The sequence below is a fragment of the Crotalus tigris genome, unplaced genomic scaffold (genome assembly GCF_016545835.1).
Source record: "Crotalus tigris isolate CLP2741 ecotype Arizona unplaced genomic scaffold, ASM1654583v1 scf7180000020177.261782, whole genome shotgun sequence".
Classification (NCBI taxonomy): domain Eukaryota; kingdom Metazoa; phylum Chordata; class Lepidosauria; order Squamata; family Viperidae; genus Crotalus; species Crotalus tigris.
In genome coordinates, this window is record NW_024097893.1 from 55110 (window position 1) to 67500 (window position 12391).

Sequence of the window (12391 nt, forward strand, 5' to 3'; positions counted from 1 at the left end):
TGGGGGGGGGCAGTTCCTTTATTTCGCAGCTTCTCTGCTGTGGGGGAAAAAAAAAAAAACAAAAAACCCGACATTCGCTCGCACTTGCACGCTTGCCGAGGGACACAAACAAACGGGGCAAAACAAAACAAAAAAACCCATATTTACAGAACTGTCATATAAATATTTCCAATGTACACTTTATACACAAGTGACTTGAAACCGGGGTGGGGTGGGGGGAGGGGCAGGAGGTCTCAGGCAGCATCGAAACCGCGCTTCCCCCCCCCGTTTCTGCCCCCCCCTCCCCGGAGTCCTCACACCAGGGGCTGAGGAATTTGCAGCAGGCCTTGGGAGAAGGAGAAAAGGCGGCGAGGGAGAGAGAAACGGGTGGCGGGCTGGAGGAAGGAAACAAGGGGGCTCTCCTGCCCAGCACCCCCAACGGAGTCCACGTGCCCTTTCTCTTCGGGGGGCGGGGCGGGCGCAGAAGGGTACCCCACCCCCTCTTAAGAAGTCTAGTCTCTTTGGGCCTCCAAAGGCGGGCGAGGAGCATGCGGGAGGGCGCTGCCGTGCTCTGCCGTGGGTAGCGGGAGGGACGGACGCCGCCGACGTCTTAGCCCGGGCAGCCCGGCTCGGACAGCGGCGTGCCGGAGGCGTTGTTGTTGATGTTCCGGCGCGGCAGGCTCGGGGTGAGGCTGCCCGCCGGGGCGTCGCCCGGGCAGCCGTGCTGCAACAGCATCTCCACGCACTCTTGGCTGCCAGCCCGGCGGGCGTAGCCCAGGGGGGTCAGGCCGCGAGCATCCCGGCTCTTCACGTCCACGCCGTACTGCAGGGAGGGAAGGAGAACACACCGAGCTCAGGGGATGGTGGTGGTACTGTGTGTGTGTGTGTGTGTGTAGGGAAGACTTTTGCAGGCGGGAGAGGGCCGGGCGTGTGGGTGTGTGTGGGTGTGTCTGCTTACAGCTCAGGGGTGGTGGTGGTCCTCTGTGTGTGTGTGTGTGTGTGTGTGTGTAGGGAAGACTTTTGCAGGCGGGAGAGGGCCCGGCGTGTGTGTGTGTGTGTGTGTGTGTGTGTGGATGTGTCTGCTTACAGCTCAGGGGTGGTGGTGGTCCTGTGTGTGTGTGTGTGTGTGTGGGGAGGGAAGACTTTTGCAGGCGGGAGAGGCTCTCCCGGCGTGTGGGGGTGTGTGTGTGTCCGCTTACCCAGATGAGCAGCTGGGTGAAGACCACGTTGGCCATGGCGCAGGAGAGGTGCAGCGCCGTCCGCCCGTCCCCGTCGCCGTAGGTCTCGTTCACCTCCTCCTTGGAGCCGTGGGCCAGCAGCAGCACCACCGTCCGCAGGTCGTCCTCCACCACCGCCCGCAGCAGCTGCTGGCCCAGGGGCACGTCGGAGTGGGGCAGGGGGGCCAGGAACAGCTTCTGCTCGTACTTGGCCCGGATCCAGCGTTCCTTCTCCTGCCTGCGGAGGAAAAAAGAGAGGGCGGGAGGGAGGGACGGGCTGTCGGGGGGGGCCTTGGGGAGGCGCCCTCGCCCGGAGACACCCCGCTATCTGGACTCCCCAGCTGGAAAGGCCGGGCTGGAGGAGACGGCCACCGCAGCGCTATCGCCGCTGCCATCTCCCGCACACACACAAAAGGGGGGGGGCAATGGATGCGGCCGGCACCCGCTATCTAGCCTCCTATTCTATCCATCTGCGTCCCGACTGAGCATGCTCAGCTGCCTGACCCCGAGACCGCCGCTGATACGGCCGTGGCAGAATGGGGCTCTTGTCTGGGTGTCCGGATGAGTGAGTGACAGGCCCGGCAAAGACAAGGCGGCGGGACATCCCTTGGGGGGCGCAGCTTAACCCTTTCTTCCCTAGCCCGGGCAGCCCCCAGCTGCTGCCTCCTCCTCCTCAGAGCTGGGGGGGGCACGGACTCGGAGCAAAGGAATGTCCCCCCCCCGTTCCTCCCAGGGACCGGTGGTCGGGAGAAGATTTAGCCCCCTCCACCCCATAGGTGGATACAAGAAGGGAACAAGCTGGGCGGGGACCCCTTCTAACCCATTTCTAGGGGGTGGGTGGGTGGGAGCCATGCAGGTTTCACCAGAGAGGGCCCAGGAGTGTACTCCAAAAGGCGGTGGCAAGGACAGCCCCCTCCCCCTCTTTTTGGGAGCCTCCTCCGGGGTCTCAGCTGAAAGGGGTCCGAGGGGGACACACGGATGGAGGGCAGAACGGGGGGTGGGGGAGTCATGCCTGACTCCTCCTGGCCCAGCACAGCCCCCCAACTACCTTCAGAATAATCCCCTGCCCCCCCTCCTGGAAGAAGACCCCCCCCTCCACAAGTCCAGGGCGGGCAGCAGGCGGGTAAGAAAATTCAGACACTCCTATTTGCAACGGTCGGTCGCAGTGACTCCTGGGTCAGGGGCTCCGCTTGTGCGACCTTGTCACGAGCCGAGTCAAAGGGGGGGGGGGGAAGGTAGGTTCACTTATGAACCGGCCGTTCCTAAATTGAGAACTGATTCGCTTAATGAGAGTGGCGGGAGAAGCCAGAAGACGGGGCAAAGCTTCCTTAACGAAAGCTCTCCCTCAGTTAACAGAAATTCTGGGCACACACACACACACAGACACACACACAGACACAAAGCCAGCTGTGGGCCCGCCCGCCTGACTCTCCTGCAGTCGCCCCACATTAAACCACCTTGCAAATCACCGTCGTCCGTGGCCAGAGCTCTTCCGCATTAGAGACATCCCACAATCGAGACGAGACGGGCTGGATTTCAGCCAGTGGGACTCTCCTCCCGAGGGGCTGCCTGCCTGGTCCTGAAGTCCACCAGGGGCTTCCTGACCCCTCCTCAATCTGGCCTTCCAAAGGGAGCCCGCCCGGAAACCCTCAGCCCACCCGCCCGCTCTTCTTCTGCCTCGCCCGGGGCCTCCAGAGGCCAGCTGGGCATCCCTCTCAGGCTTTGGGGCTGCCCATCCCGGTCCTGACAGCCCCCTCCTTTGGTCTGAATGCCCGCCAGACTTTTGCCACCTTCGCTAAGCCACTGGTGGGGGGAGGGGAGAGCAGACAGGACTTGCTTTCCTTGGGCCAGGCTCCCGACACAACACCACGGAGCTGACCCATTCGGACGAACGTCTGGGTTACCCAGATGGCCCAGCGTTAACTCGTGCCCGGGTGCTGCCTGCTTTGAGGATCCGGACTGCAGGACTAACCGCGTTTTCTGCAGGGGTCTTATTACCATGTGGGGCTTATTCAGTGCAACAGTTTTGTGTGTGTGTATGTGGTACGGGCTTCCCTGTGGCACGCAAGGCCTCTAGCGTGTCTGGGTGGGTGGGGCAGGGCAGGCCCTCAGGCATATGTGTGTGTGTGTGTGCTGGGGAAGAAACCCCCCCCATCCGAGAGGGGCAGGGAAGGGGGCGGAGTCCGGGCCTACCTGCAGCTCTCCGGCCCCGGCTTGGGGTAGTTCTTGGGGGCGCCTTCCCAGACGGAGTTGGCCAGGCTGTTCCCGATGGCCGTCATCACCATCACCAGCTCCAGGGCCCAGTCGTCCAGGTCCAGGGAGCGGACGCGGGAGAGGTGCGTGCCCAGGTGCCGGTGGATGCCCGAGCACTCGATGCAGATCAGGGCGCCCAGGTTCAGGCTGGCCCAGTCCGGGTCTGGGGGCGGGAGGGAGGCAAGGGGTCAGCCCGGCTGCTGAATTCCCCCCTCCCCAAATCAGGTCTCTCCCCCCACCAGCCCCCCGTCGGCTCATCCCAGACAACCATTCCATGGCCGAGCGCAGCGGCCTCTTAGCCCCCCCCCCCATCCACTTGGTCCCGGAAGGCCTGGGGGCTCAAGAGGACACGGGAAAGACGGCCACCCCCCCACCCAGGGGAACCCCCCTGAGAAGGTCTGGGGGGGCTCCTGGGGGCTCCAGAGGACACGGGAAAGGCCCCCCCCTCACCGCCCAGCTACTCACTGGCTGCGTCGCAGTCCACGCAGAAGCTGTTGCCCCGGACAGTGCGGATGGACTGGAGGGCGACCGCGTCACTCTGGCTGCCCAGCCGCGACTAGAAGAGGACGGATTTCAGCCACGCTGGGGCAGGCAGCCGGAGAGCAGCCCACAGCTGCCGACGGGGGGGGAGGGGGGAGGAGGCAGCCGATGTCTGTGTGTGTGTGTGTGTGCTTCCCAGGGTCTCTGCCTTTCCCGAGATGCTTTCGACCCGGTGGACGAGCCCAAATGGAGCAGAGCCGCATCGGCCTGCCCCCCCTCAAGACCAAAGCCCCCCCTTTGCCCCCTCCCCCTCACTCACCTTGTGCTTGCTGCTCTCGCAGCCCTGCAGGCTGGCCAGGATCTGGCTCTCGATAGCCTGAACCCAGAGCTCCCTCTCGTCGGCCGTGGAGGCCTCGAAGAGCCACGACTGGCCCGTCAGGGAGACCACCACGAACTCAAAGCTCTCCTCTTGGTCTGCAAGGCCGGGGTTGAGGGAGGGAGGGGAGACTCAGTGTCCACACAGCGTCCCTCCCTCCCCGCTCTGCCTCCCCGCACCCCCCGGTGCCTCCAGGGCAAGAGAGGAATTGGGGAGGGGGAGCCCGGTCCATCTCCTCCGGTGGCCCCCACCTGTCCTTTGGGGGAGGGGCAGCAAAGGCCCCTCCCCCAAAATGGCTCCTCGGGAAAGGAGGGGACACCCAGGGGCCCGAATCGCCCAGGGCCCGCCCTCAAGCGCATGCCGAAGGCGGCCATTTTCAGAACGGGCGCCATCTTTTCCTGGGTTCCCACGTCGGCCAGACACCCGGATTTCCTAACGGCAAGGAAAGGAGGACCAGAGACCATCAGGCCCAGCCGAAGGGGCCAAGGAGGGCACTAGGCCTTCAGAAAGGGGCCCGTCGGAGAAGGCCGGGTCGCAGACGGGCCCAGGATCCTCCCGGAGACCCCCCCCCGAGAGAGAGCAGCCGCTGAGCCAGCCTGCAAGGGCAGGGCCCAAACGGGGACCACTGCGGCAGTCCAGCCGACTGGTGGCCGGGCTGTCCTATCCGGGGTGAGGGGCAGCCAATGGACCGAGGGCCATCGGGTGGGCTCGGCAGGCAGAAAAGAGCCGGGGATTTGGGAGAGGGTCTCCTTTCGGGGCAAGGGGCTGGACCCCTCCCCAGATTTCTCCCTCCCCCTCCCCTCCTGTCCGAGGGGGCTACAACAGGGATGACAATGCTGATCCCCCCCTCCCTGGGGTCTCTCCCGGCTGGGCTCAGAGCCCACCCCCTCAGCCCTGCTGTGTGGAAAAGTGGGGGGGGGCACAGGGACCCTCTCCCTCCCGCTTGCAGCTCAGCAGCCCACTCCTCTTGGTCCACTGTGGCCGCCCCCAGACCCTAGCCCAGCAAGGGGCTGCTTGTGACGGGCAGCGATTCTGGCCGGGCCTGCCTGGGCGGGGGAGGCTGAGGAAGGGGCCGGCTCTTCTATAAAGGGGGGGACCCCCCAGAAGCCCCCCCTCCCGCAGGCCGGCTGCCCCTTCCTCTCATGAAGCGATGCCCCTGGGGACCGACTCTCCCAGAGCCCCCTGGGACACCGCCAGGCATGTTGGGCAGAACGGGAGGGGCACTGGTGTCTCCCCACTGGGCAGGCTGGGGGGGGCGCAGAGGGCTGGAGTTGCCCCCCCTTTTCCCCTCTGTTGCTTGTGCCACCTCCCCCCCCCTCCCTGGCGCAAAACGGGCTGGAAGACATTCCCACCCTCTGCCCAGTTCAGCCCCACTTGCTTCCTGGGGGGAGCACCCCGCCTGCCTTCGTCCGGGCCCCTGCCCTGCCCCATTGTGACTCGGTTTGGAGGGAGGGAGGGTGGAAAGAGGGACGGGAGCCTCCCTGCGCAGCCCTCCCCTTCCCCCTCCCGCTGCATTCGGGGGGGCCCTGGGGCGAGCCCCTCCCCGCAACTCATTAGCTCAGTGACTGACCAACTGAGAAATTAGAGGAACATTTGCGTAATGGGATGGGAGCCGGGGAGGGTGGGAGGGAGGGAGGGGGGGCTGTGAGGCTGAGGACTTGGCACCTCGCGCAGCCCGGTGGTGGGCAGCAGCAGCAGCAGGAAGAGCGAGGGCCTGAGGGCTGGGGCCGAGCCACTGTCGCAGCCTGATGGCTTTTTGGATGGTGCTTCACAGATGCTGGAGTGGCAGAGAGAGCGAACGCCCGGCCGCCCGTTAATGGTTCTTAACCCCCGAGACCTCGTCTTCTGGCAGCTGACACGGCAAGCAGCCCTCCAAACGAGGGGGAAATTAGTGGGGGCACGAGAGACCTGCCAACCGGCTGCTGCCACCCGAGGCTGCCCAGGTCAGGATGCTTTTCCGGAGGCTCGTGGAGCCCCGGGTTGCCTGCCCACCCCAGGTGCGGGATGTGCGTGTGCCCCCCCCTTCCCTGCCTGTCCTGCTTCTGCAGCCACGGGATGGGGGTGGGAGGGCTGTCCTCCCCCTCCTGCAGCCTTGCACAAAGGCTTGCTGGGGCATTCTGCATGCCAACGGGTACTGGGGGGTCTGCCTGTGGCGGGGGGCCATTCGTAAATGTCACTCGGCTGCCGCCTCATTTTGCAGCTCATTAAACCCAATATTCGCAACCTGTATTAGTACGGCGGGACCCCTCCCCTCCTCCCTTTCCCCCACCAGGCGAGGCGCAGCACTGGGGGGGGAGAGACACAACAGCCTGGGGAGGGGCGGGCGAGGCTGGGGAGAACAGCAAGAAACCCCCACCCTGCTCCGGAGGGGAAGGAGGACTGGGCGCTCACGGTGGCACCCGGTGAGTGGCCAGCCCTGAAAGAGAGGGTGTCAAGTGGGGCTACCCGTCCTGGCTGGCTGGCAGAGGTCGGAGTGGGGCAGCAGTGCTCCCGGGGTGGACGAGGGCTGCCAGCCGGTCGTCCTGGCCCAGGCAGGGGGGCAACGCTCTCTGCCCTCTTCCCCTTCTCTCAGACTCTCCGAGGGTCTGGCAGAGGGAGATGCCAGCGCCCCTGTCCACACATAGGCGGGCCAGGGCTGCGAGCTGCGTGTAAAGAGCAGCAGCCTGTGTGTGTGTGTGATTTATGACCCTTCAAAGCATCCAAGGCTCTCCTGGCGCTTCCCCTCCTTGTCTGAACAGCTGCCCAAGGAAGCAAATTGGTAGCCCGTCCCCTCGCCCGCCCTCCTCCCGGGGTGCCAACCTGTGGCTGGCATGCCAGCAACAGGGCACCCACCCTTTCCCACCGTCGTCCCGCTGCCGGCGCCAAGGACCCGGGCAAGGCTAAGGCAGCGGCACGAGGGTCTTCTGTGCTGGGACTCGTGGCCCCAGATGGCACAGCCTCGGGCGGGGAGAGGGAGGCGGCGTCACCGCTGGGCCAGCTTTCCTGCAACGCCCGCGGCGTGGACGTGTCTCGCCGGGTCAACGGGCGTCCGATCGAGCGGTGGGAACCCAGGAAAACGATGCGCTCCGTCTGGCCAAATTGGGTCCTTCCCGACAGCCGGACAGCGGTGGGTGCGGTGCCAGGAGAGACGTTCTCTCGGTGTGAACACCCCCCCCCAGCTGCCCCCAAAGCCCCGAGCAGAGCCCGCCTGCCACGCGCCCCTGCCTCCCTTTCCGAAAGGGAAGGGCGTTTGTGTTGGCTCTCTGCACCAGCACAGGAGACTCGGAAGGCCCAGGAGCTCTTCGGTGGCCCCGCCCCGTGCCCGGCTCCTCCCCCACCAAGAGAAGAAGCCCCCGAGCTCTCACCTTCCGCCACGCTGCCCGCCCCGTCGGGCCGTCCCGTGCCCGTGCTCTTTTTCCGACGGTGCTTCTTCCGGTTGGCATGAGGGGACGGGGGCGGCTCCAGCTTGGGGCTGGCCGTGCTGGAGACGTTGGGGCTGGAGCTGAGCGAGTCGCTGGCACCATTGGCTGGGGGGGGGAGAGAACAAGCAGAGGGGGGGGGTAAAGAGTCAGGACCCCCCCTCTCCCAGGCAGACCCCTGCCAGGGCGCGGGAGAGACACGTCGCGGAGCTGCTGCGCGCCAAATTTATCCTCAATCATACTGTTCCTTACAATTAATAGCAGAATTAGAAACAATCAGGGAGATGGCTAATTACTGTCAATTAGAGTGCACTAATCAAGCTCGGTCACACACACACACCGCGTGCGCGCACACACACACACACACGCTCCGCTCACGGCTCTCGCCATTAAATGTCAAATTTCATTAGAGACCAGCAACAAAATCACGAGGGCTGGCGTTCGCTGCCAAGTGCGGAGATCCAAGTGGCTCCAATCAAGCGCCGGGCGGAAGCCATGCTGCCAGGGCCTCTGCCCCCCCCTCATGTCCCTCTGCCACCCCCCCCCCAGGGCTGAAGGGGCGAGGAGGGAGAGGGGGGGCAGCACCGTCCTTCCACCAGCAGCGCTGCCTCTGCCCAGACAAAGTCCATATGCCGAAAGGTGGGGGCGTCAGCTCTTCCCCCTTGGCAATGTTGGGTGAGGGTCAGCCCCCGCAGAGGCCTCAGACAGCCCCCCCTCAAAGTACCCACAAGGAGGAGGGGTGCAGAGCCCAGGGAGAGCATCGTGGGAGACCAATCCCTGCCCCCAAAGACCTGGCAAGGTAAACCCTGGCGTGGCAGGCCCGGGGCACCCAGCACCCTCCTCCCATTGGGGGTGACAGGGAGAGCAGCCCCCCCCTCCCCAAATGCTCCACCAACTCTTTGGGAGGACAGGGCTGGGGGTAAGTGGATCGGGCCCCTGAAGGGGAGATTGAGACCCCGGGCAGAGGGGTGGGGGTCTCTGTCTCTGCTTTGGAAGGAGGCCCCAAGTTCAGCAGCCCCCCCAGCGAAGGCAGGCAGACAGGCTGGCCGCCCTCGCTGGACGACGGTTGCTTGTCAACGGGCCCGCAGCACTCTCCGGCCACTGCCCAGCCCCTCCCTCCCTCCCTCCCTCCCTCTGCCCGTGACCGGTTCCGTGCAGAGTGTTTCCTGCGGACCGGACGGTACGTGGTTCGGTGTGCTGCCGGCACCCCACGGACACGGCTTCGCTCGTCTCTGCCGACCAGTTGCCGGCGTGCCGGGACTGGTACCGGTCCAGGGACCAGGAGTTGGGGACCCCTGCCCTAGACCAGAGGCCCCCAACCTTTTTGGGCACCAGGGACCGGTTCCGTGGAGAGGGCTTTTCCCACAGATCGGACGGTACGTTGTGCCTGCACCCTACGGACGCGGCTTCGCTCGTTGTCCACGGACCGGTTACTGGCATGCCGGGATCGGTACCGGTCCACGGACCAGGGGTTGGGGACCCCTACCCTAGACCAGAGGACCCCAACCTTTTGGGGCCCCGGGGATGACCGGTTCCGCGGAGAGCGCTTCTCCCACGACCAGACGGGACGTGGTTTCGTGTGCTGCCTGCTTCAGTTTTTTAGGCGGCCCGGGACCTGTCCGTGGACCGAGGGTTGGGCTGCTGCAGGGCAGGGCCGGCTCCTCCCCACACGGCCGGGCCGGGCCTTCTGCCCCGGCTGGCTGGCTGCCGCCGCCACGACTACCCTCGCCGCCCGCTCCCTCGCCCGCTCGCTCTGCCCCATCAGCAGTAACAGTCTGATTAATTCGCTTCCAGCAGGGAGCTGATGGGCCAATGATGGAGGCGCTGTGCCAGGCGCGCTGAAATTGATAGTTTTTCACAGTTACAAATGAGGAGCCACCCCAGCTCCAAATGGCGGCGGCGCAGTCGGACTCCGGTAATGATCATAAAGAGGCTCTCTTTAAACTGCGAAAGCCCCTGGGAGGGGGGGGGGAGGAGGGGGGCGGCTGCCGCGCTAATGAGAACGACAAGGGGGGCGAGCAGGCGTCGCGCGGAGGCGGCCTCCCTCTTGATGTGCGTTTAACGGCTTTTTTAACTGCGGCGGCCGAGCCGGGAAGCACCGAGTGATGGATGCCGCACAGAAGCATTTATTTTCCAATTCGGCAAAGTGGCTACGTTGGGAAATGTATGAATTATTTTAATTCACTCAACTGTCCTGAAACACCCGGGCTGCGGGGAGGGAGGGCGGGCGGGAAGGGAGGCGGGCGAGGCGAGAGGCAGCGTCGGGGCTTCTGCCTGCTCAGCTCAGCCGGCTCCAGGCCCGGCCCAGTGCCATGCAACCGGAGGAAAGGCTGGCCCCACTGCCCTAGGGTCGGGAGAGGACACAGCCGGTCCGCTGCCTGGCGGTCCAGTGCCAGCCCGGTTTCTCCCTCCAGGGACGTAGAGAAGATCCTCCCCTTGCAGGCGCCATGCAGCCACCCCTGCCTGGGCAGCACCAGGGGAAGCAGGCAGCCAGGTCCTTCTTCCTACCCGTGACAGCCAGCAGGGGGGCATCCTTGCCCCCCCTCCCACCTTGGAGGGCCCAGAGCCGCACAAAGGGGGGGCACCCCAAGCTGAGGGTTTTCCCCGACGGTTTTAGCCGAGGATGGGCAACAACGTCCACCCTCCAGGCCTCGGCGTGCGCCACTCACCTGCGCTGGGGGCGCCGCTGGGCATGACGACCGCCTCGCTCCACTGGTCCGCGCTGGAGACCGAGTAGGACCGCTGGTGAATGCCGCTGCCTTCCGGCTTCAGGCTGAACCCCCCTAGGTTGGTGCCGCTGCCCGACCGCTCCGAGTGCAGAGAGGTACTGCTGGCCGAGTGGGGGGCACCTGCGAGGAAGCAGTTGAGAGACAGAGAGAGAGAGAGATGGGCTAGTGGCAGGGCTGCTACCCTTGCAGCCGCCCCTGGGAGACCGCGGGCGGCCTCGAAAGAGGCGAAAAACCCCACCAGACTGGGGTCCTGATCAGGCCAGGCGGGGGTTCAACCAGGGCTATCCCGTCCGTGCTTCCCGCCTTGTGCCAGGACATCCACCGCCCGACCAGGGAGGCCACGGGGTGAGAGGAACGAACTTGGGCCGAACTGGTGCCACAGGGCAGCTGTGCCAGGAGCCCCCCCAACCAAGAGCTCACACTGGAAAGGGCTGGAGGGGGTGCAGAAGGCCTGGGCATCAGCGACAGGCGTTCCCCACACAGACAGAGGTTGCCACCACAGAAAAAGTATCCGGGCATCCTGGGGTGGCAGCCCCTGGTTTCTTGGCACCCAAACGAAGCCCTGAAGCGCCAGCAGACGGCTGCCCCACATGGGCCCTGCTTTGTATGCTCCCTCCCACCCACACAGGGCCCCGAACTGCAACTGTCTCCCCCTCCCCATCCTTGCCTATTGGGGCAAGGCCTCCCGATGGGGTCTGCCCTGGGACCCCAGCCTTCTCTCTCGGCACGGGGTCGGCCCACGGGGCTCCGGGGAGGGCAGGGGGCTGCCTCCCCCAGCCACACCTACCCAGACCTGCCAGAGAGACCCACCAGGACCGGGTCTGCCTTGCCAGCAAGGCAGGGGGGAGAGGGGTGGGTAGCGGAAACGCCAGCCCCCCGCTCGGCCACGGCCGTACTCTCAGTTCGCCCGGTTGCCAGGGCTGCACAGACGTGCTCCGCTGAGGCATCTCCTCCCCCCCCCCCCGTCCAGGTTCAGCGCCTCAAAAGCATGTGTAAAACCACGACACCGACTCTGCCTCTAATTAGCCCTTAATTTACAAGACAGGCTCAGAAGGATAATTAGCTCGGCTCCCGACGACGACGCAGCCATCTCTTCCGCTGCTGCCGTCCCTGCCGGCAGTGTCCGGCCCCAGGCGGGAGGGCAAGAAAGCGGCCAGCCGGCCCGGCCCCCTCGGTCAAGCTTCTCTCCACCCCATCTCCTGAACGGTCCCTGCCCCGGAACCCGCTCCTGGTCCCGGTTTTGGTGCTGGGAAGCGTCTCCCCAAAGCTCCTCTTCGGCTGGGGGGGGTCCGTCCGGGATCCAAAGGAACCCAATATGGGCCAGACCGCGTGGAGGGCAGGGGAAGGGGTGCCTCCCTAAACTTGGGGGGGGGGTTTGATGAAAAAGGAGGGGAGGGCCCAGCAGGTCGTGTTGGGGAGCAGGTGGGGTGGGGATGCCGAGGGACCCCTAAACCGGAGGCCCCGCGACACCGTGCAGCACACCAGGAAAAGGCTGGCCGGAGCAGAGACGCTGGCAGAAGACGTCCCTTCGGAGGGGGGGGAGAGCCCCCCCTGTAGCTTTGGCCCTTCTAAGGGGGTGGCGGAAACAGCTCCATTGCTTGGGCCCTGGGGGCACCACCTGAAGAGGGGCTGGGTCTCCTGGGGCCCCCCTAGAGACCATCAAAAGGGGCTGCCTTTCCCGGCTCCCCACCTAAGGAGAGCAGAAGCCCCCGAGCTGTGGGGAGACTAGCACCATTTGCAGGCCTGGGGCCGAGCGGCTGAGTGGGGCAGCCCGCTGAGGGGAGGGTGCCAGCAAGCCACGACCCAACCCCACTTCCCCAATCTCTCCATGGCCCCACCACCTTCTTCAGCTGCAGCGGGGAGACGAGAAGCTGGACCCCCCCCAAACCAAACGACAGCTGCAGCCTCCAAGCTTGCGGGCATTTACAGTGTGTGTGTGTGTGTGTGTGTGTGTGTGTG

General features: G+C 65.4%; 1 protein-coding gene across 2 annotated transcripts in view; it reads right to left on the reverse strand.

The window, feature by feature from the left end:
* The window catches only part of AGAP3 (ArfGAP with GTPase domain, ankyrin repeat and PH domain 3), a 55793-nt gene continuing 43402 nt past the window's right edge, over window positions 1-12391 (reverse strand). For both annotated transcript variants that reach the window (XM_039365735.1, XM_039365734.1), the window contains exons 12-18: window positions 10373-10552; window positions 7650-7811; window positions 4249-4403; window positions 3915-4005; window positions 3390-3612; window positions 1179-1434; window positions 1-802 (exon numbers count right to left, since the gene is read on the reverse strand). In XM_039365735.1, coding sequence (XP_039221669.1) covers window positions 590-802; window positions 1179-1434; window positions 3390-3612; window positions 3915-4005; window positions 4249-4403; window positions 7650-7811; window positions 10373-10552 — 1280 coding nt within the window. In that variant the 3' untranslated portion in view covers window positions 1-589. The remainder of the gene's footprint in view (window positions 803-1178; window positions 1435-3389; window positions 3613-3914; window positions 4006-4248; window positions 4404-7649; window positions 7812-10372; window positions 10553-12391) is intronic.